This window comes from Phaenicophaeus curvirostris, chromosome 18 (assembly GCF_032191515.1).
Source record: "Phaenicophaeus curvirostris isolate KB17595 chromosome 18, BPBGC_Pcur_1.0, whole genome shotgun sequence".
Taxonomy (NCBI): Eukaryota; Metazoa; Chordata; class Aves; order Cuculiformes; family Cuculidae; genus Phaenicophaeus; species Phaenicophaeus curvirostris.
The window spans coordinates 13,735,496-13,758,512 of record NC_091409.1 but is presented as its reverse complement, the minus strand read 5'-3'; the positions used below and the strand labels follow the sequence as shown (position 1 = coordinate 13,758,512).

General features: G+C 51.8%; 1 protein-coding gene across 5 annotated transcripts in view; it reads right to left on the bottom strand.

The window, feature by feature from the left end:
- Positions 1–408: 408 nt before the first annotated feature.
- CBFA2T2 (CBFA2/RUNX1 partner transcriptional co-repressor 2) overlaps positions 409–23,017 on the bottom strand; it is a 71,271-nt gene continuing 48,662 nt past the window's right edge. For 4 of the 5 annotated variants that reach the window (XM_069871759.1, XM_069871755.1, XM_069871760.1 and 1 more), the window contains 10 exons: positions 20,711–20,854; positions 16,359–16,600; positions 13,709–13,798; positions 12,976–13,157; positions 11,788–12,041; positions 10,537–10,622; positions 9,199–9,394; positions 6,549–6,617; positions 6,005–6,195; positions 409–3,325 (listed from right to left, as the gene is read on the bottom strand). In XM_069871759.1, the coding sequence (XP_069727860.1) occupies positions 3,041–3,325; positions 6,005–6,195; positions 6,549–6,617; positions 9,199–9,394; positions 10,537–10,622; positions 11,788–12,041; positions 12,976–13,157; positions 13,709–13,798; positions 16,359–16,600; positions 20,711–20,828 (1,713 nt within the window). In that variant the 5' untranslated portion in view covers positions 20,829–20,854 and the 3' untranslated portion in view covers positions 409–3,040. The remainder of the gene's footprint in view (positions 3,326–6,004; positions 6,196–6,548; positions 6,618–9,198; positions 9,395–10,536; positions 10,623–11,787; positions 12,042–12,975; positions 13,158–13,708; positions 13,799–16,358; positions 16,601–20,710; positions 20,855–23,017) is intronic. The other variant, XM_069871756.1, reaches the window with a different exon arrangement.

Sequence of the window (23,017 nt, the reverse complement as noted above, 5' to 3'; positions counted from 1 at the left end):
GGAATAGGGAAGAGCAGCCACTGCCCAGCTGTGATGGGCACCACCAAACCCCAGCTGGGCTCTTGGGGATGGGGCAAGTACAGAGCCTGGCCCCGTTCCTAGGTGGGACTCCTCTTCCGAACACCCAATTATTTACCTGATTATTGATAACTGCTCCTTTTCCAGACCAAAGCCACAATCCCGGGGCAGCAGAGGTGGCTCCAGCTCACTGCTCAGGCAGCCCTGAAATCCCGGCTCTGCCAGCCCAGCACTGCCCCCTGGGAGCTGCAGATGAGGGTATGGCAGAGGTGCCAGGGTAGGGACCCACAAATAGCAGAACTGCCGCAGGCACAAGGCGCAACCCCTGATTTTGGATTTTTAATCACTGGCTTAGTGTTCTCAGTGGGCATCCTCGAGCGGCTAGGGGGCACGGGGCTGGCCCCACAGGCACCTTGCAGGCTGTCCTGTGCTCAGAAAAGAGCATATTTCAACATGAACCACCCCAAATCCCAAATTACCAAGCAGGGGGCTGAACGCCGGCTCCATCTGCACTTGCTCTCAGGCTTCGCTTCGCCCCCAGCACCACAGGGGATGCGGTTTTTGGCCTGGCAGGGTCACTGCTGTAACCCTGGTTCCTTCTGTGAGAGATGGGGGGGCTGCATGATGAATATAGTCTTTTATTGACTACTTTTGAGTAGAACAAACTAAATACATCTGTAACAGCTGGGGTTCCTTTATACAGTACATTAAATAAGTTATGCACAGGAATGAAGTAACAAATTTCTATTACAGAATTAAATGTCAACCAAAAAAATACAGAAACCTCACCCCAACGGCGTCCCATGTCCGAGTTTCACATTTATCATTCCATGGTAGGAAAACAAAAAGAAGCAATCTCATTCTAATCATGACTGTTAGTATTTCGGTCATTTACACTGGGGTTAATTTTAGTACACGGCCATCAAAGTTGCATGAGAATTATGGAAGACAACCTATTTACAAGCAATTCCTTTCCAGCCTCCTCTTTCCTCACCCTCCCTCGCCTGCTGACCCACAGTGTTCGGTCAGGATTGGGATGTCACAACCCGATTTTATTTACCTGAGGCAGCTCCGAATACGCGCATGTCCCTGCAGTGAAGCCCTCCAGCTCTGCAAACTCCCGGGAGAGGACTGGGGATGCCAGGGCAGCCCCGAGCGTGGGCTGCTGCTCCCGACTCCTCTGTGCTGCAGCCCTGGGCGCAGTGCAAAGGCTTTGGCTTTAGCTGCAGACGTGCTGAGAGCTGCTTCCCAGGGCTGCTGCAGTTTGGGGCTGACCCTGCTGCCTCCAACTCTCCTGGGGGAGAAATCCCTGGGCTGGGGATGCCATTCCCGGGTCGCAGTGGCACAGCATTGTCCTGCTGGCTCCGAGGAGCCGTGGCTGCATCCCAGGCTCTGCACAGCCAGCAGCGCTGGGACAGTCCCAGCTGCCACAGCGAGCTGTCCTCAACACCAGGTGGCTTTTCTTGCAAAATAAAATGGGAACTATCCACCCTCTCCCACCACAGCAGCTTCCAAATGAGCTTTCCCTAAGGAAAAGCTTTCCCTGCTCGTTTATCCCCCGGCAGCCAGCTCACCGCTGCCAGCCCAATGAGGATCCATTACATCTCTATTATTCGCCTCCAATTGGAAAAGTGATCAAAAATAATTTGGGAATTACTCGCCTCATTGGGCTCCAGCCCAGCAACTGCACAAAACCCGTCACGGAAACACGGCTTTGCTGAATGGATGGGTTCCTAGAGCCTGTTTGCAGCATGGGAAATCGGTGCGGCTCCCCCGAGGGCCCGTGCCCACCCCTCCCAGGGGCTGTGCTTCCGATGATCCATGAAGCATCTGAGGATAAGCCCTGCTGCATCTAGAACAGCATCTCTGCGGGGTTTGCACTGCCCTGCATCCCTCTGTCCAGGCCACAGCAGAGCCTCTCCAAGCGATGATCTCCCCCAGAAGACCCACAGGACCTTGTTCTCCTCTCTGCCTGCCCTTTGGGATGGTCTCTGAGGGCTGGATGCTGGTGGCTGAGCATCCCTGGGCAGCTCCAGGGAGAGGAGCAGAGCCGGCATCGAAGCAGCATCACAGGAGCCTCCTGGGGCTGGGGAAGGGGTCAGGCACAGAGTCCTGCGTTCATTTTAACAGTGGAGAGCACGGACTGTAACCCACAGCAGTGCCTGAGCATCTTCGTGGGCAAAACCAACAGCAACAACTCCCAAACCAACCACTTCCATGCAGTGGGAAACCCACTTTCTGCATAGCAAAGTAACGGTAGCCAAGTGCAAAGGGCAATAACCGCCCACCCCCAGTCCAGCTCTGCTCCATGCTTCCCCTGGGAAAGATCCCACCCAGTCACAGAACGGGATTAAATCCGGGCCCCCCAGCAGTGACTGGACGTCCCCGGTACTGACATTTGGTTTAAAACAGACAAATACCCTCCTCCCTCTCTGCAATCTTCAGCTGCCAAACTGCAGGCAGCAGGAGAGAAGAGGGCTCGGCTTTTGCCACTGCACTGGAAGATGAGGTTGCTCCTGCTGGGAAATTGGCTCCTGTCTGTTCACAGCCACAACCGGCCAGCACAGCCGCCCGAGACATCACTGCCTGGGAGCAAGGAAAGAAAAAGATGCATATTATGGAAGAAAAGGAGCTGAGGGAGGTAGCGGCTCAGGGAGGTAGCAGCTCAGACACTGCAGGGAAGGAGCTGGAACATGTTTGACCCATGAGGATGGGTCTCAGCATCTCCTGGGTGTGCTGCCTGCGCTCTCCACTGAGTCCAGGTCCTCCCAAGCAAGCGTACAGCCTCCTCCAGGTCCCGAATGATGCTCTGGTCCCCCATGCAGAGACGGGCTTGGCCCTAGTTCTTCCTGAGCCACAAAAGAAACAAGGCAGGATGAGATGGCAAAGTCCGAGGGTCGGTGCTGCAAGGAGCTGGTGCCAAGTGTCCAAGTGTCAAGTGATAAAATGCCGTGGGGGTTATTTTTGGCTAAAAAAAACAACCACGGAACCCAATCAAACGGACTGAACCGAAGCTTCCCCTTTAGAGTCCGTTCGTATCTATTGCTGTCACGGATGCCGGGGTGGAGGAGCGGGAGGTGGTTGCTGAAGTCTTCTCGAGGGCCGGGCTGGGGACGCTGTCGAGGCTCTTGGTGGCTGCTGAGCGGCCCATGGGCAGAGCCAGGGGCTTGCTCTGGCTGTGCAGGCCTTGGCCGCAGATTCGGTGGTGCCTCTCCCAGTCCTTGTGCTGGCAGAAGGAGCCGCAGTACCGGGCGATGTTGCAGCCGCTGCACGTCTCGCTGGCTTTGCGACCGCAGTTCCAGCAACTCTGCAAGACCAAAATGCCACACTTGAACACGGGGTTAGCTTCCAAGAGCTGTGGGACTGTACTGAGTCAACAGCTCAGAGGGGACTGTTCACTGCCCTCTGGCCTAGATTTAGTGGTAATAAAATGAGCAATCTGTTAATTCCTGCTCTTTCACAGCCCTTTGCTGGGGGTGCTGACCCCTACGCTGCTGCTCTGCACAAACCCACCTGTCAGACTACACTGCTCACATCCTCTCCCCTAGATCCACCCAAACGCACTGAGGAAACAGCAGGCAAGGGCTGAAAAACACGCCGCAGATGCTGCTATTCCGTCTTTTTATTTCCTGTTTTAAGCAGCTCTATTTTGGTATCGCTCCCAGCCAAGTGCTCTCTGCAGGGATTACCGCGTGCTGCACAGGCACCATTTGCTTTGCACCCTGCCTCGCTGCACAAGAGGTCGGAGCAGGCTAATTTGGAAGAGAAAAAAAAGCTCATTTGAAAGTCTCCCAGCCAGGTGGAAGCACTGCCAGAGCCTGAGCTTCAATCTGGAAGCAGAGCAAAGCCCCTCTGGCCGCTGGGAGAGGTGTCAGCTGGTGGGCTTATGGCGTTGCCACCGCTTCCGTACGAGCGCGGGGGCAAGGGGCCAGCGCCGGGAGCTGCGGCTGCAGCTGCTCCGAGATGGGGAGCGGGTGGATTAGCTTTCCTGCAGCTGGACTCAAGCGTTAGCAGTCACATACTGGGGAAGGCAAGTTCAGCTGCAGAAAAACAGCCTCTGCCTGAGCCTGCGTGTCTCAAACCCTGCGCCACGGGGCACCTTTCGCTTCTGTGGCCACAAGCAAGAAGCTGTCAGAGCAGGAAAACAGGCTGGTGGGAGATGCTGACCTGTATTGGACAGACCTGGTGTGGAGAAAGGCAGTGAGATTCCCTGCTCCCAGAGCACCTGCACCAGAGCCACCAGTTCCCAGCCATGATTTATGGGTTGGGCACAAAGCACCAATGCAAGCTGGTGGGGAGCGAGCTGCTCCAGAGCCAGCAGGTCCCTGAGGCTGCTCTGTCTCAAGAGAGAATCCCAGAATGGTTTCGACTGGAAAAGACCTTTAAGATTATTGAGTCCAACCATCAATCCAGCCCTGCTAAATATGCCACCAGACCATGTCCCCAAAGGACAGAAGCAGGACTCGTGACTAAAAAACACCCCCAATGAAGCCTAAAGTTACTTCTGGAAAACAGGGTTACTGTTTACAGCTGTTTACACTTCAAGGGTGTTTTCAAACTGTTTTAAAGGTTACACACTGCGCCACAATATGTGGTGGCTTTTCAACGTGGCCTTTAGAGAAGAGCTCTGGGTGCTGGGGAAACAAGGCTTGCACTGGCTGGGGCTGCTCGGTCGCTTCCCAGGACAGCCAGAGGAGGAGGACACTCCTCTATTCCCCTGTGGAGAAATCATTACTTGTCTCATTTCTTCCCTGGCTTCCTGAGCAGTTCCACCCACTCTCATCATGTGTTCACTGACTGGTGCACTCGCCCTTCAGTGATTCCATCAGGAAAACAGCACAGGCATCCTTTTCTGGAAGAGCACCCAATATTTATGTAGTTCCTACCATGCTCAGGGAACCCAGCACCGAACCTTCTCAAGCCCTGGCCAGCAGCATGGATGGAAACCCCCCAGGAGGAGGGAAACGGACCTGCTGCCTGCCCAGTCCCAGCAGATTTTAGCTCCATCTTCCTGGCAGATTTGTGCTTGGCAGAAACAAAGCCTCTGCTCTTGCATCCATGGAGAGAAATTAAAGCAAGAAGCACTCAAGTGGATGAGATGTGGCAGGGCAGGAACTGGCCATGCAATTCTCCTTGCCCAGTCCAGATGAGATCTTATCTCCAAGGTCCAACAGAACAGGCTTCCAGTGAAACAACGGGGAAGGTAATAAATGATTGAAGATAGGAAGAGGGACCCTTTCAGGAAGAGGTGATGGCTATAACAGATGAAGACCCAACTCTTCTTTTCCAACCTACAAACGTCTCCTGAGGTGCTATGAGGGACAGCCACCTCGCACAGGTGCTTCCCATGATCCCTGTCTGCATGGGAGCGGTGCAGCAAGAGAAGCGGGGACCTGCTTTCTGGAGGTGAGGTGACCACATGCTGCTCTGGCCCCTGGCTCGGGAGCCAGTGAAACAGCAACATCCAAGGCAATGGATACACACCAGGCTGGTCTACACCAACACAGGGTGGGGCAGAGACCACCACATATGTAAAGCTTCACCTGCAGCTTAGTTTTTACCCTGTGCCATTTCAAAGCCCACAATCACCAGTTTCTTATCAAATACCCCAAACTAGCAGATTTCTGAGCTAAACTGAGAGCTGCACCCACCTGTATCCCTTTCCCTTTACTTCCACACCTCCCTCAATCCCAAGGAATCCCTGGTTGTTACATTGGGTCCAGCTCACGGCGCTCAGCAGTGCCTTCACGTGGCTGCTGCGCACACACAGATGCCACAGACACCGCTAAGGCAGATTCCCCTGTCAGCAAACCCAAAAGCAAAAGGGATTTATATGGACCCAGTGCATGCCTTTAGTTATTGATTGGAAGGAGACCTCTAAAAGGAGAAGGGAGGGGAATCTACAGGCTCCGGGTCACTGCCGGGCAGCACCAGGACTTTGAGAGTCTTTGGAAATTTCTTCCTAGGATGTCCCCTGCCACCTTACCTCTGTAGACTCCTCCTGTTCGTTTATCACTAAGAAAGCATCCTCAGTGGCCTGGCGCTTGGCATCTGCGATGGTCTGCTCCATCCGAGCCCTCTCGGAGGCAATCATCTCAAACGCCTTCTGCTCAGCCTCTGCCACTGCTTTCTGCACCTCCGACATGGCCTGGCGCTTCACCTCGTTCACAGCTTCTTCTGGAAGAAAAGAGCAGCTTCACCCACCTGCCCAAGGAGCAGGAAAGGCCTCTGGGAGACACTGGGATGCCGTGGTGTGCTCCCTGCAGCTGGGATGCCTGCAGGTTCCTACTCAGCGGCAGCATCACCACAGCGAAGCCAGGCTCAGCCCTACAGGATCCCCCCTGGCATCGTACAGAAGGAGCAGAGCCCTTCACAAAACCCACATGGGGGCATTGGTAGCCAGATGTGGACATCCCAGGGCATTCCTGCAGCTGGGCTTCGCCTATGTCTGCAGAGCAAATCTGCAGCATCTGTGTTTACCTCAACCGACCCCACAGAATCCCTTGCTGAGGTCACTAGCAAACACTTACCAGCTTTTTTCCATATCTCTTCGGTGACGTAGCCTGTTCCCGACCTGCTGCTGAACTCCCGCAATGAATCTGCTGGAATAAGAGACACAGGGAAAGGTTGGCAAAACCTCTTCTCAGCCAACTGCTGCTTAAGTACCCAGTGGTACCTCTGTACATGGCGGGGCAGGGCAGAATTAACCAGCTAAAACTCAAAGCAGAGGATTCCTACAGTCAAAGCCATTCATCAAACGCTCAGATGATAAATTACAACATTTAATTAGTGCCTTGCATAATTCATGACACTGTCTAACCCATTTCCATCTCCTGGTACTCTACAACAACAAGCAACACTTATAAATATGTGCCATATGGTTGGACTCGATGATCTGGTGAGTCTCTTCCAACCTGGTGATTCTATGAGCTACACTGTCCAGCCACTTTGAGCACCTATCTACATGCCCAGCAGTTTACATTAAAACCCTGCATTTTCCACTCCCAGCGTCAATTTGAAGACTTGAACAGATGGACAGGCTGTGGTGGAGTCTCCTTCCCTGGAGGTGTTCACAGAACATGTAGCCATGGCACTTCAGGATGTGTTTTAGCAGGCACAGTGGGACTGGGCTGACGGTTGGACTGGATGGCCCTAAAGGTCTTTTCTGACCTTCATGATTCTATAATTCCTGCAAGACCTCCTACAGCAAGATTTATATGCTCCCCAGCATCCATCAGCCTACAAAGAGCTGAGGAGACTGGTCCTGGTCACCCCAGGACCTAAACGCAGACCATGGGCACACAGGAAAGCCTCCTGTGCTCTCTGCATCCTTCTTTTTAAGGCTTCAGAGTAACTTTCTGAAGGGTCTACCCAAACTACAAGAAGGATGTTGAGGCTCTGGAGCGAGTCCAGAGAAGAGCAACAAAACTAGCGAAGGGGCTGGAGAACAGGCCTTATGAGGAACGGCTGAGAGAGCTGGGGGTGTTTAGCCTGGAGAAGAGGAGGCTGAGGGGAGACCTCATTGCTCTCTACAACTACCTGAAAGGAGGTTGTAGAAAGGAGGGAGCTGGCATCTTCTCCCAAGTGAGAGGGGACAGGACGAGAGGGAATGGCCTCAAGCTCCACCAAGGAAGGCTCAGGCTGCACATCAGGAAAAAAATTTTTCATGGAAAGGGTCATTGGGCACTGGCAGAGGCTGCCCAGGGAGGTGGTTGAGTCACCTTCCCTGGAGGGGTTTAAGGGACGGGCGGACAAGGCGCTGAGGGACATGGTTTAGTGATTGATGGGAATGGTTGGACTCGATGACCCTGGAGGTCTTTTCCAACCTAGTGATTCTGTGATTCTGGGAAAACCTGATTGATGTCAGAGGCTGCTGGGAGCAGTCCAGGAGGACGCTGAGGTTGTTTAAGCCTGCACACCTGGGGATACTTCCTGACGTTTAACTGCACCTTCTCACAACATTGATGAAGTCCCATGAGGACAGAAAGCACCAATATTCCCAATTTATAATTAAAATATTAAATTATATCACCTTTAATACAGGCCTGTAAGCATATTAATCATCATAATATAAAACACAGAGGGCTAAATGCCGGCAGTGCTCACCAGGAGATCCCACACGCCCTGCAGGCTCGCCCCACGCTGCTCTGCAATTACAGCTGGTGCCATGGGCACTTGGTTTCTGAGAAACCTGGATTAATACACTCTATTTTAATTCCCTCTGCTTGTGTACTTGTTATTGTTTCCCCAGGAAATACTAATTCTTGCTGTCTGGGAACTATCAAAACTTCTTGAATTGCAGCTAAATCTGGGCTGGGCTCTGATCTGGATGTTTCATTTTGACACGCAGGAGGACTCACTCTTTACTTTGTATACAAAGAAGTTGAGATAGAACAAATCAATGTACCAAATTGAGATTTTTGACATCTATTCTTATTGCTAAAAAACATCTACTTTATTATCAAATGATCAGGGTATTTTTTCCAGCAGTTGATTTCCAGCATATGTGTTTGGATGGAAATGAGAATTACATCCAAAGGCATAAAATCAGCATTTTAGAGTTGGGTTTTTTTTCTATAAGGTCAAAATCCCTGCACACTAGAGTGGAAAAGTAGTCAGCTTTAATAAAGTTAAAGTGACTCATGATACAAAAATAGAATTAATAACTCAGGTAGCAGCTCTTGTAACAGTCTTTGGTATTTTTAGAATTAGTAGACCTTGACATTTGAAATCCTTTAGGTGAGACGGACTGGGAGGGGAAGAGGAGTGGAACCAGCCACCTCTCCTGCCACTTTACCCTCTGGTTTCTCAGGTCTGAATGAACTTGGATTGGGTTTGGTCAGCAAGCATGGCTTGATGAGGAGGACGATATGGTTTAGTAGTAGACAGGTATGGTTGGATTTGACGATCTCAAAGGTCTTTTCTAGGATGCTCTTCCCCTGGCAGCAGCCAAAGGTACTGCTACTGCCCTTCTGATGCCAGCAAATGCTGCTTCCAGGAGCTCACCCAGGAACGCCCATGCCTCCAAGGACTGTTCTCTTTTCAAAGCTTTGATAACAGCTATGCACTGCTTAAGTATTTCGTTTCTATTATAATTTGCATACATTATCATCACTTTGTCATAATTAGACACCTACTTAGAAAGGTCCCCCTGGCAGAGCCCACACGCCCCTCGCTTACCGCTGCCGACGGAGTCGGAGCTGCTGGGGCTGTGCTGTCTGGAGATGAGCTCGCTGCCTGCCTTCCGTGGCTCAGCTGTCTCACTGCACCTCCTCTTCCAGTAGTTGAGCTCTTCGCGGTCGGCCTCCTGGCAGCGCCGCAGCACGGCCATCGAGCGCCGCGTTTTCTCCACCATCTCCATGATGCAGTTCAGTGCCTGCAGGGAGGAATACGGTTTAAGTCTTGCTGCCCGCTCACGAGGTCACCTCCTGAACTTCTCATGGAGGCACCACAAGGTCCATCCAAAGAGATGAAACATGAGCACAGTATTTTGGATGATGCAGTACTCAAACAGACGGGTTAAGACTGGGTCCCCTACCCAAGCGCACAGCAGCGATGCTGAGCGCAGCTGGGTTCACATCCACACCATGGTCACCATAGGAGGTTTAGGGCCAAACTTCTAAAGGGGCAGGTGAAAAACCCCACTTTCCTGTGGAAGTAGGATGCCCACACCATGGCCTTGTGATCCTGCTCTCTGTAGCCACATCCCAACTTGCAAATATTCAGCTACCGGGTCTCTACTTCACACAATGCCCCTGCCAAACATCAGCTTTAAAGCCTAACCAAGTATGGGACGTCTCGGCATTTGTGATCAAAGTCGAATTTCAATCCCATCTCTTCAGGGGAAACACTCCTGTGAAGTGCCTGGATGAGCACAGAGGGAAAAACCAAACTGCAGGGTCTGCCAAAAGTACCAGGTGCTGTGTTGGTACCCAGTTGAGGCTGGCAGCTCAAAAAGTCTTTTAAGAAATAATGCTGGGTTTACTTATTCTGTAAACTCTTGCTGCATGTAGCACATCCATCGGTACAGCGCTGCCTCTCAGATAGCCACGGTGACACATGGCCCTGCTCTGGAGAAGCTCCCCAGCTCCAGACACATCACCCAGAGAGGTTTTGGCTTCCAGTGACCACGGCCAGAGAAAACCTGCCAGGAAAGCACTACTGCTCCTTCCCACCCACCATCCACCTTCTTGTGGTGGTTTGCTCTTTTATGAGCCATTAGAAAAGCCTGGATGTGGCATCAACAACAAGAAATGATGAGGCACTGGAACAGGTTGCCTAGCGAAGTTGTGGCTGCCCCCTCTCTGGAAGTGTTCAGGGCCAGGTTGGATGGACCTTGGGCAGCTTGATCCAGTGGGAGGTGTCCCTGCAGGGGGGTTGGCATTGAATGGGCTTTGAGGTCCCTCCCAATCCCAGCCGCTATATGATTCTGCAATCCTATGAAAATAAATTGGGATCATGCAGAGCACTCGGGGGCTGCATCCCACAGAGCTTCCCACACCTCCTGCCATTCCTTACATGATCGAGATGCTTCCACTCGTCGGCCCACTCTCTCTCCGTTAAGCGGTGATCCACCAGCTCATCCTGGTATCCTCCATTCAATCCTGCCACAAACCACAGCCAGAGGAGCAATTAGATAGACTGCGTGCTTCCAGTGCTGGTGAGGGAAGGTGACCTCGAAGCAATAATAAAGTATTTCCAGCTACACATAACTGGGATTTAAAAACCTGTCGCTGGTGCCCTTATTAAAACCCACAGGAGCTCAGAGCCTGTGATTCAGGCTGCCCTGCTGGAAACACCTCGCGCACTTCCCACAGAGCCTGACGAAGAAACGGGGCAGGGGATCAGGCTCTGCTCTCCTGCATTAGTGATCTTGGAAAAGTTAACTTCTATTTCCCTGTTCTTGCCTTCTGGGTTGGCTGGACTCAACTCACACATTGGCTCCTTTCTCCTCATCCTTGGTGACTCCAGCCTTTACATGCACATAGGAAAATACAAACTCTAAATCATCCTGGTTTTAACCTCCCACAGTCAGTTCTTTCATCTGATCTCCCTGCAAAAACTCTAAGGACATGCCCAGCACAGGTGCCAGTGGCCAAGCAGGGACCAATACTGAAGCCAAGAAGGCCAATGGCATCTTGGCTTGGATCAGAAACGGTGTGACCAGCAGGTCCAGGGAGGTTCTTCTCCCTCTGGACTCGGCACTGGGGAGACCGCTCCTCGAATCCTGTGTTCAGTTCTGGGCCCCTCACCACAAGAAGGATGTTGAGGCTCTGGAGTGGGTCCAGAGAAGAGCAACGAAGCTAGTGAAGGGGCTGGAGAACAGGCCTTATGAGGAACGGCTGAGAGAGCTGGGGGTGTTTAGCCTGGAGAAGAGGAGGCTGAGGGGAGACCTCATTGCTCTCTCCAACCACCTGAAAGGAGGTTGTGGAGAGGAGGGTGCTGGCCTCTTTTCCCAAGTGACAGGGGACAGGACAAGAGGGAATGGCCTCAAGCGCCACGAGGAGAGGTTTAGGCTGGACATTAGGAAAAAATTTTCACCAAAAGAGTCATTGGGCACTGGCAGAGGCTGCCCAGGGAGGTGGTTGAGTCACCTTCCCTGGAGGTGTTTAAGGCACAGGTGGACGAGACGCTGAGGGACATGGTTTAGTGTTTGATAGGAATGGTTGGACTCGATGATCCGGTGGGTCTTTTCCAACCTGGTGATTCTATGATTCAACTGCTGGACTTCCCAGCTTCTACAAATAAAAGCCCTTCAGGCTTTCTCACCAAGACCGCTGTGCCTGTCCCGAATCTCCCTGTGCTCCAACATCTTGCTGGGGTCCCTGTAGAGGTGGGAGGTGGCGATATCTTCCAAGGTGTAGTGCTGGAGGGGCGGCGGGGTGGGGTGGAACTGCCCGCCAGGGTTCATCAGGGGGATTGTCAGGGCAGGGCTGTGCCGGGGCGCGGGGCTTATGGTGCACACCCTCTTGGCTGGAGGCTCCGTCAGCAGCGGCTCCCTCTCAAAGCTGCTGTCTTCCCTTCTGCAACCACACCACAGAGAAAGGTATTCGTTAGCACCATATAAACGTGCTTGGAAAGATGCAGATTTTGAATCAGCAGAGTTTGGATAGCAAAAATTATCCAGGGGAGTTAAGGCAGAGGGCCAAAACAAACCTGCTCAGCTTGTGAACAAATCCACACATTGACCCTGTTGAAGAATAAGTTCATGCTGCCCCAGTGCCGTGATTCATCTTTCGGAGCGTGACCAAATTAACATTTCACAGTTTTTATACATTTGAGGCAGGCTCCGCATAATTACATAACCATTTTTTACTTGGAATTAAAAGTGGTGAAAATGAACCGCATTGCTCCCAGCAATGACAGCGCCTCCACTCGCCACCCCAGCAGGTGGAGAACCACTCAGCTCTCCAGCTCCAGCTTTTCAGAGCTGCCCCACAAGTCCCTCTGGGATAGAACCTGCCTGGAAGAGCATCCCAACCTGAATTTGCAGGGCAGGAGGAGCAGTCAACAGTGTCTTATTAAGAGCCAGAATCAGGAGTGGTAAGATCCTATGGTTTAGTACTGGATGCTACTTGAAGCTTTCACAGCAGCAAAGCTGAAACAAAAGCCACAGGAACTTGAGACACAGCTCCTAGAAAGGAGGTTGTAGCGAGGTGGGTGCTGGTCTCTCAAGTAACAAGCGATAAGATGAAAGGAGATGGCCACAAGATGTGCCAGGGGAGGTTTAGGCTGGATAGTAGGAAAAATTTCTTTACTGGCAGAGTGGTGACGCACTGGAACCAGTTTTTCAGGGAACTGGTGGATTCTCCACCCCTGGAGGCATTAAAAAAAGGTAAGAATGTAGCACTTTTGGACATGGTTTAGTGGGCACGGTGGTGTTGGTCTGATGGTTGGAGGTCTTTTCCTACCTTAACAATTCTATGAACTTGGGAGAGCAACAATAGCTGGTTTTACCTATCCGGACTGTGCCTCTTCCCATTCCCGTTGACTTCAATCAGCAGCTCAGAGGAGTCAGCTGGGGAGGTGGTGTTGGTGTTCAGGAGGATGTGCTCGTGCTGGGCCAGGTACTGGGAAGGCGTCTGCTTGGCCGCTCGGGCGCAGTGCAGCAGCTCTCTCTGCAGCAGCGGGAGGTTGGCCTGGAAAACAAACACAGCTCTGGTTTACACAGGCTGTGGCAGGTGTTTCCAGACATTCCCAGGGGGTTTGCTGAGCACATAGAATACCTCAGAGCAATAACCACTAGAGCCTGTGGCCCCTCCTCAGCATCCTCTGGCTCCCGGTGTCGGATTTAGCCATGTTTTCTCAAGAGCAGAGGACAACCTGGCATTGATGCACCCAAAAACTGAGTGTGATGGAAAGTGCTCAGGGTTTCCAGCCTGTAACCACCCCAGACATGCTCCATATGCCAATGCTTCAAATATTCTAGATCTGAACATTTGCAAACAAGATTATAGGATCAGAAGCTGCCGATTGGAACTCGGTTTGTCTGCTTTATCCCTAACACACACACACGGCACTTGTTAGAACATCAGCTCTGCACAAGCCAGTCCCACACGGCCACCGCCACAGTCTGTGCAGTCTGTCTAGGATTTTAACAAAATTGCTGGGGTGCTCGAAACACGAGCTTTACGAGCAATGAGATGCAGCCAAGCAGCACAGCCCGGCACACGGAGCAAAGTCCTGTCACCTTCAGAAATGGGATCACAAATGGCCGGAGAGGGAAGTTCGTCGCCTCTTGCAGCTTGCAGTGAAATTCCTCGATTGTCACTGTTGAGTTCTGAGAAAAGAAATGAAGAAATGACATGACAATTTGTTCTCGTTTTTAGATGTGTGGGAAAGGGCTCCAAATGAATAGAATTGGAAGGGAGACTGCATCTGCCATGACAGGACTGACAAGGTTTGCATTGCATCCTGCTCAGCGCGGCCAAAAAGACTCAGGCCGGTGGAGTAGAATCACAGAATCATATAATCATAGAATCACCACGTTGGAAGAGACTCACCAGATCATCGAGTCCAACCATTCCTATCAATCACTAAATTATGCCCCTCAGCACCTCATCCACCTGTCCCTTAAACACCTCCCCGGGCAGCCTCTGCCAGTGCCCAATGACCCTTTCGGGGAAAAATTTCTTCCTGATGTTCAGCCTGAGCTTCCCCTGGTGGAGCGTGAGGCCATTCCCTCTCGTCCTGTCCTCTGTCACTTGGGAGAAGAGCCCAGCACCCTCCTCTCCACAACCTCCTTTCAGGTAGTTGTAGAGAGCAATGAGGTCTCCCCTCAGCCTCCTCCTCTCCAGGCTAAACACCCCCAGCTCTCTCAGCCGCTCCTCATAAGGCCTGTTCTCCAGCCCCCTCACCAGCTTTGTTGCTCTTCTCTGGACTTGCTCCAGAGCCTCAACATCCTTCTTGTGGTGAGGGGCCCAGAACTGAACACAGGATTCAAGGAGTGGTCTCACCAGTGCCGGAATGCTGCACTAGGTGAGGGGTGAATTCTGTGCACAGCTGGGTGCTGCCTGGCCCAGCATCCTCTCAGCTCTGGGGCCAGGAAGTTCAGATTGGCTCCGGGAGGCAGCAGGACCCAGCTGGCATCTCCTACACCCTTTCTAGGTGGCCTGGAGCAGGCTGAGGGGAGCCAGGCAGTGACTCCAGCTCGAATGCCTTCCTCTCCTCTCTCCCTTTCAGCTCACCTGGCCTAACTTCACGAGGTCTCCCTCAGCCTGCTGCTTCCCCCACCAGCACGGTGCTGCCCTTGCATCCCCTGTGGCAGCTCAGGCTGGACAATCAGCATTTGATAACCTTCCCTCCAGCAATTACTGCAATCGATGGTGACAATGACAGTCAGAGGAATGCAGACAGCTTATCATATCTTTCCCAAAATGGTAAGCTAAGCTACTACCTAAGAAAAGAGGTGTTTCTGCCTTCTTCAGCAGCATTTTGCATCCAGCACCGTGAAAACCCTGAGGCCAGGGACAGTCTAATGCTTGCTCCGCCTATGCTAACCTTGGAAGCAGAAATACTCTAAGGCTGCTGCAGTCTGTGTGCTGAGCCTCAAAAGAAACGTGCCAGAAAACAAAGATCAGCTCAGGAATGGGGCTGGTCACCACATGGGAACACAGGGGGGCAGGCACCGTGGAGCTGTGCCCCAGGGTCTCAGTCCAATGTCTGGGCTTGCACTGCATTCCTAGCAGTTAGCCTGTACACTTGCAGGCATTAGACACAAGACCATAATAAGACCTGTTTGTGTGGGCTTCAAGGGTGTTTTCAGCTGTCCGTAACTGCTGAGGGCACGAGGGCACACATGCACTGCTTGCAAACGCATGCACCGCTACCAACTCTGGCTCTGGCAAATCCCAGCATGGCAATGCAGAAGATGATAGAATAGTTTGAGTTGGAAAGGACCTTAGAGCTCATCCAGTCCCACCCCTGCCATGGGTAGGGACACCTCCCACTGCATCCAGTTGCTCCAAGCCCCATCCAACCTAGCCTGGAACACCTCCAGGGATGGGGAACCACCACTGCTCTGGGCAACCTGGGCCAGGGCCTCCTCACCCTCACAGTAAAACATTTCTTCCTAAGATCTCATCTCAATCTACCCTTATTCATCTTTAAATTATTCCCCCTCATCCTATCCCTGCACTCCCTGATCAAGAGCGCCTCCCCAGCTTTCCTGGAGCCTCTTTCAGCACTGGAAGCTGCTCTAAGGTCTCCCCAGAGCCTTCTCTTCTCCAGGCTGAACAACCCCAACTTTTTCAGCCTGGCCTTGGACAGGAGGTGCTCCAGCCTTCAGGTCGCCTTTGTGGCCTCCTCTGGACTCGCTGTAACTGATTCATGTACTTCCTGTGCTGATTTTATTTGAATTTCTGGCATTCCTTTGTAAGGAAGGTGATCAGAGGTACCCTGATCCACAGTCGGGTCAGGCAACCATAAATCTACACAAGCAAAAAAACCACTTCCCTAGTACCAAACTACAACCTGTGTGGAAATGTGAATTGCGTGAAAAGCTTCAGGTACAGAGGAAATGGAGAAATCCAGCACAGTCCATGGCTTCCAGCGAGCCTAGGACACCAAACCAGTGGCCTTTGTAGAAAAGCCTTCTCCAAATCCTTCCAGGTTTCCTTAAGTTTAACTGCACGCAAGCTCACATCAAAAGCACTGGAGAAACAGCTTTCTGAAACCCACCAAAGGCAAGAAAAAAAGAAGCCAGCAAGTTTAACAGAAAGCATAAATATTAGAAAGTCTTGCTCCATCAACAGCTCTGCTTGTAAGGACACAAAGAGATAATATTGTGTCATGGGGGCATGTGCTGGATGCCAGGATGGCATTGCCAGAGCGGTGCTTACCACTAACGCCAGGACGAGGGTCCGGACCTTCTCCCCGATCTCTGGGGAAATGTCGTTGCCGAACTGCTGCAGGGTGGTGAGGAAACGCTTCAGCTTGCTGAGCTGCCGGGCACCGCATGTGGCTGGCAGCTGCTGGTTCGTCAGTGAGGAGGAGGAGGAGGAGGAAGGACCGTTGCTAAATCTCTGGGGTGGGGATGGTGCCCCGTTCAGAGTTGGGGGAGAGTGGTTTATTCCGTTGGGCACTGCAAATGAGAGACAGAAGCGATACTGAGCATCAGACAGGAACATCCTGGCGGTCTGACGTTTAAGAGGTCCCACCTACCACCCAAGAGTGTGCTGCTGCTATTGAACTGGCCGGGACCAGAAAAGGGGGCTCTGGCCAGAACAGAGCTCTCATGCCATGCTGGAGGGCACCCAGCAATGGAGCTGGTCACTGGCAACACGTGTGCCTTCTCCTCCACCTTCCCCTGAGCTCACAGGGATGCTCTGCAGCTCCCAACACATGAGACTCACATGCCCAGCCAAGGCACCTGCAGGAGTTTTCCTTACGGGATCGCTCAGGTGTGATTTACACCTCAGCCAGTCACTTCCCCAGCATTTCTCTCCTCTACTCAGTAAGATTCATATCCAGGGCCACCAAACACCAGCAGAACTGGGGCTCAGCGGAGCAGGCATCGATGCAACCCTCGGGGGCACACAGATTCAGGCTGAAAAAAGCTGCCACTGCAGCAGACTGAGTCATGCCGTACACTCAGCCCAAGGAATTAAATGTGCTTTAGCTCAAAGTTTACAGCCCTCAGCAAGAATTACCCATCAGTGTTTTCTGGCCTGCGTCAGGCAGAAAATTACACTAGACAATCCCACGATCCTTCCCGGCCGCATCGTTTGCAATAAACCATCAGTGCTCGCTACAGCCAGGGTCCCGGCAGCAGATGTTGCAGCTCAGGTGCTTCCATCTCGCCCCAAGGAGGGCTGACAGCATCCTGCCCCGTGGAAGTAAATCCCTCAGGATTTACAGGGAGTTTTACAAACAGTTGTTTTTTCCAACCTGGTCCCATCTGCAACTTTGCCTCCTGTAAGCAGTGAGCATGTTGAAACAGACTGAAGGGTTGGAAGTTTGGGAACTCGGCAAGGGATTAGAATAAATTGTTGGCATCTCTGCATGGCTGTTGTGCAATCTAGAGCCTGTCTGAAGAGCAGCTGTGTGCTGGGGCCCCAGCACAGGATAAACGCATAATTTCAGAGGTGAAAAGTACATCACTGTAAATCTCATTTTAGCCAATCCACTGGGAAGACAGGCTGAGAGAGTTGAGGTTGTCCAACCTGGAGAAGAGAAGGCTCCAAGAAGACCTTACAGTGGCCTTCCAGTACCTAAAGAGGGGCTACAGGAAAGCTGGGGAGGGATATTTTACAAAAGCATGGAGTGATAGGATGAGAGGGAATGGCCTTAAATTGGAAAGGGGGAGATTTAGATTAGACATTAGGACATTCATGATGAGGGTGGTGAGACCCTGCCCCAGGTTGCCCAGAGCAGAGGTGGCCGCCCCATCCCTGGAGGGGTTCAAGGCCAGGCTGGATGGGACTTAGAGCACCTGATCCAGTGGGAGGTGTCCCGGCCCATGGCAGGGGGGGTTGGAACTGGATGACATTTAAGATCCCTTCCAAACAAACCCGTTTTATGACTCTGAGTCTATGAAACCCTTACAGATGCAAGTGGTGAAGAGAAGGCCACAAGCTATAGAAGGGGAAGGTACTGTGATGGAGCAGCAACTTGCAAAAAACGATGCCATAATTTCCACTGCAGTGTTGCGAGCATTACACCAAACCCATCCCAAACCCCAGTGAGGGTTTTCGGAGAAGAAGGCAGGAGGTACTTGAACAGTTAAACCGCTCTGGGGCACACCAGGGTCGGAGGCTGGAAAGGCTTTACACACCTGGAACTGCTGTGGTGAGAACAGGAGGGATCCCCAGGAGATTAACCAGAGTCAGTTAAGATGCAAGGGAAAGATAAGTGTAAAGAGCCCATGAAAGGTGGTTCCTGATAACCAGGGGCTCTTCTGGGGCAGAACAAAGATGTGTCCTTTTGCAGAGATGATGAAATGAAGGCAAAGGCTGGGATTGAGAGGATGGAGGCGCAATGGCAAAGTGGGCTCATGGCTTTTGTTACGGAGCAACACAACCCGAGAAACTCCAGCCCACAGGAGTTCGGGGAGTTTGGCCTCCCTAGAGCAGAACAGGGATGTCCTGGAGACATGGCACGGACTCGCAGGGTTAGCTGCTGCAGAGTACCAACAAACACAGAGCTGTGCGAAAGGCAAGGCTGCTGGCAATTACTCATGAAGAGCATTTATTTCACAATACAAATGTTACAAATAAGGGAAAAGCCACTCAGAGAAGCTCTGCTCAAACAGCAGAGGACTGCGCAGCTCTGCATCCTCAAGCAGCTGCGACCCAGGCGCTTTACCCCCTTCTCTATTTCGCTTCCTCTTAGTCTTTCAAGTGAAAGACTCAAGAGAGCAATAGGCTCTATTTATATCCCAGGAGAAGCAGGGGCTGAGTGACGCACCCGGGGCTGGGGGGATGCGTGGGACCCTTAGGAGAGGCTGCCAGGGATGAGAGAAGGGGATTTGATGGAGCTGGGTGATGCCACGAAAGCAAGGCGAGCTGGGCTGCCGTTAGACACGGCCCCTGTAACCACTCTCTGCGTTTTCAGGCTTACCCTGCCTGACCCTCCTGCAAACGGCATTACCGCAGGGCGGCTTGCAGTTATCTGATCCTGCACATCGCCACAAACCACAGAGCCAGGCTGGCACCTCTGTTTCCAGGTGAGAAGACGGTGATGAAGCAAGTGAGCTGGCATACAGAGACCGCTGGGATTATAGCTGTGGGACAAGGAGAATGCTAAATTCCTGGGAAAGCAGAAGTCATTGTCTAGGGCTATTCTATCAAATTCTGCCTTAGGTCCTCAGGACTTGAAGGCTTTCCCTGTCTCTCCGACCATTTTGTTACCAGCCTTTGATAAGGCCTTCCTTCAGCATGCTCTCCTCTTCTCGCCTGCTCAAGCCACGGGCTTTTACAGAGCAGCACAAACATCTGCTGACTCTGACCAAGACCCTGTGGAGCAACCGAAAAGTGAAAAGCAAGAACAAACTTCACCAGAGGTTGCATCTCTCATCTGCCTTGGAAAGAAGCAATTAAGTCATCTGCAATCAGCAGATCCAGGCTCTTGGCCCTTAGCAGCGTGCCAAGCAACCTCATTGGAAAAATTAATTTCTGTCACTTTGCTAATGGTCTTTTTCTGCCTGAGCAAAAGGAGAGTCGTTAAAAACCCCTCAGTGCATAAAGCCGGGGACAATGTGTCTGGCGGGATAACCCAGCGATTAGTGCTACTGCCAGCATCACGCAATACATCAGCGCGTGTCCTGAAAGAGGCTGGATTGTAAATCTCTGAAGTCCACTGCCAGAGTGAAGCTGTGAGATATCCCAGGCACTGTTGTGGACAGCACAGCAATGCAGAACCAGCCAGGGAGACGCTCAGCACAGGGAAAAAAGGGTAAGGAGAGATGGGAAAATGTGTATGTGCCGTGTGCAGGGGTTAGATAACTCCATGCCTAACAAAGTAAAGCAGCTTTGTTCCAGAATAATGCTTTTAGAAAGACATTAAACGGCTAAAATGTTGGCTAAGGGAGAAAAAAAAAGGGTGTTTCTAAGCTATAAGAAAAAGCTGTGCATCCATCCTGTCTGCAGAGTCACCTCTGAGCAACACCCTGCTAGGGGGAACGGCCGGGCAGGGCCAGGATTGCCTGCGGCTTAACACCAAAGATTGAAAAGAGCGGATGGAGAAAGGAGAAGCTGGATGGACAGCGAGGAATTTCTGTGCCCGGGGAATTAAAAAAAGAAAAAAAAGGAAACTTTCTAATCTCAGCTGCAGCAATGCTGTCTGCAAAGTGAGATACAGCAGAGTGGGAATTAACTCCTCCAAGAGATACAGTGAAAAGCTCTTGGCTCGTTTGAAGCCGACTGGATAAAGGAGTTCAATTTCTTAAGGAGTTTATGGTGGAAATCGAGGCTGCACCTGCAAGAAGAGGGACTCAAGGCAGTGCTGGGGGCGAGGTAGAAGTAGGGTGGGTAGGAGGGGGTTACAGGCCCTGCTGTATGTCCTAGGTACGTAGCACAACAGCAGGAAAGCCCTATCCCCCCGTTCCTGACAGCCAAGCAGTATTGCTAACACTCGCTGTGCTAGCAGGCAGCCCTGGCCAACAGATGAGACACCTCTGGTGACTTCCACCAGCAGAGCCTTTCCTCCTGGCTAGAGCCAGACCCGGGGAAAAGCAGAGGTACTGGGGGCTTACGTGCAGTTGGGGTGAAGGACACGGGCCGGGGGCCACCGGGGTTCCCAGGAGGCAGCGGTGGCATGTTGGGAGGAGAGGACCTGGATTGTATCTTCACTTCCACAGGCGATCCGGGCATCACTGGCACCCTCTTCTCACCAGCAACTGCAGGAAAAGAAGGCAGTAGCACTTAGTGACGGTCACGGACAAGCATTTCCCTGCCCAGCACACAAAGTACAGTTGCCTGGGTGAAGCTGAGAAGCAGGGGGGAGTCACGCAAGGCTCCCCCACTGCTCTGCAAGGCCCGGAGCTGCTGCAGGGAAGCAGTAGGATACGGCCCAAGCTGGGCAGCAGCACCCAGGCTGCAGCAAGTGTCCTGAGGCATCACAGGGCAGGCTCAGGGCACCCATGTTCACCATCCCAATCTCTCAGCTGCACCTTAGCAGAGAAGGGTTGGAAGGGACCACAAAGCTCATCCAGTTCCAACCTCCTGCCATGGGCAAGGACATCTCCCACTGGTTTAGGGGCTCAAAGCCTCATCCAGCCTGGCCTGGAACATCTCCAGGGATGAGGCAGCCACCATTGCTCTGAGGGTCCCTGCTATGGACCCCAGCTCTCATGGGACATCCCAATCCCAGCTCAACAGTGCAGCTTCACTCCTGGCTCCAGTGTGGCTGAAATCGGCCTCAAGTGAAATGAGAAAAGGAAGAAATATGTCCTTATGCAAGTCTTCGGGTTTTTTGGAGGGGGTGTTTTGTATTTTTTTTTTGTTTCATTTTTGTTAAAACCAGACAGCTTAGTAGAAAAAGCCCAAGCAACTCCAAAAACACAACTCCCACGGAAGTCAGCATCACACCCTAGGGATTCTGCCTGTCGTGCTGCTAGTGCCCACATGCTGCAGAGCCCGCACCCCTGGATGACGCAAGGCAAACTGCCCTTCCGAGAACCCTGTCACCACTCCCTACTCCTCAAGCCACTGCTCACCTCGTTCCATTAGCTCACTAATGAGTTGTGACCATGCTCCAGCGTGTCCCCACACAGGAACACTGGTGGGTTCCAAGGATGCCCAGCTGCACCTCAACACATCCTTCATCTCGCTGGTGATTTGGACCATGGAATCTTCCTGGCTGTTGGTGAGCAGTAAATTCTGCTGGAGCTTCACCCAAGCACGCTGCTTCGGACACAGCACTAGGAACACACGTGCACAGGGGCTCTGGGTGTCTATGTTCAGCCCTGATGGCTCTTTAAGCCACAGAGAAAAGGCATTAAAGCAATGCTATAATCTAATCAAAATAGATTACAATCTAATTAGTAATCCATAGTTTTTACAAACATCTATCAGCTATAAGGAATTCAGCTCTCAAGTCCCAGTAAACCGATTAAATCCCTATAAAGCAGGGAAGCACTGAATGGATGGCAATTGTTTTCACTGAAATCCAACGACAAAACCTGCAACTCCTGACAACAAAAATGCTGATTTTGTGAGCAGAGAAGATACAAACCAGCACCCAAGCCCTTCGTGCCACGAGCCTGGAATCTGCTCCGTGAGCCACCGGCACGTGCTCTGCCACCACACACCTGGCACAGACCGGCTCATTTATTTTCCTTATGCCAAGGCATCATTAATGTCAGCAAGGTAACAAATGCAGTTCATTATTCCTAGCATTTTTTCCTGTTGACAGGATGATCTGTGGAAGGGGTAGCAGAGATGAATACAGACTGAAAATCCATGTTTTCCTGCTCTTTCAGTGCAGCTGGAATAATTGGGGTGGTGGGGCTGGAATCACTATAAAACCTGCATCCACAATAGTTACATGACAGCAGGTTTCTGTCTTTATTTATTTGGAATCATGAAATCATTAAGATCTCTAGGATCATCCAGCCCAACTGTCAGCCCAACCCCATCGTGCCCACTAAACCACGTCCCAGAGTGCCACAACCAAATACTTCTTGAACCCCTCCAGGGATGGAGACTCCACCACTGCCCTGGGCAGCCTCTGCCAGGGCTTCACCACTCTGTCCCTAATATCCAATCTAAACCTCCCCTGGTGTAACTTGAGGCCATCTCCTCTTGTCCTACCACTTGTTACTTCGGAGAAGCAACGACCTGCTTTCAAAAAATAAGACAAAACAAGTTTCTAGGCTTTGCTTTCATGAACACAGTAGGGAAATACTGAAGTTGGACATGGTTTAGTGTTTGATGGGAATGGTTGGACTCGATGATCCGGTGGGTCTTTTCCAATCTGGCGATTCTATGATTCTATGAAGCTGCTGTTAACATCTCATAACCATATCAATAGAATACTGCAACCACTCTTCACATACATG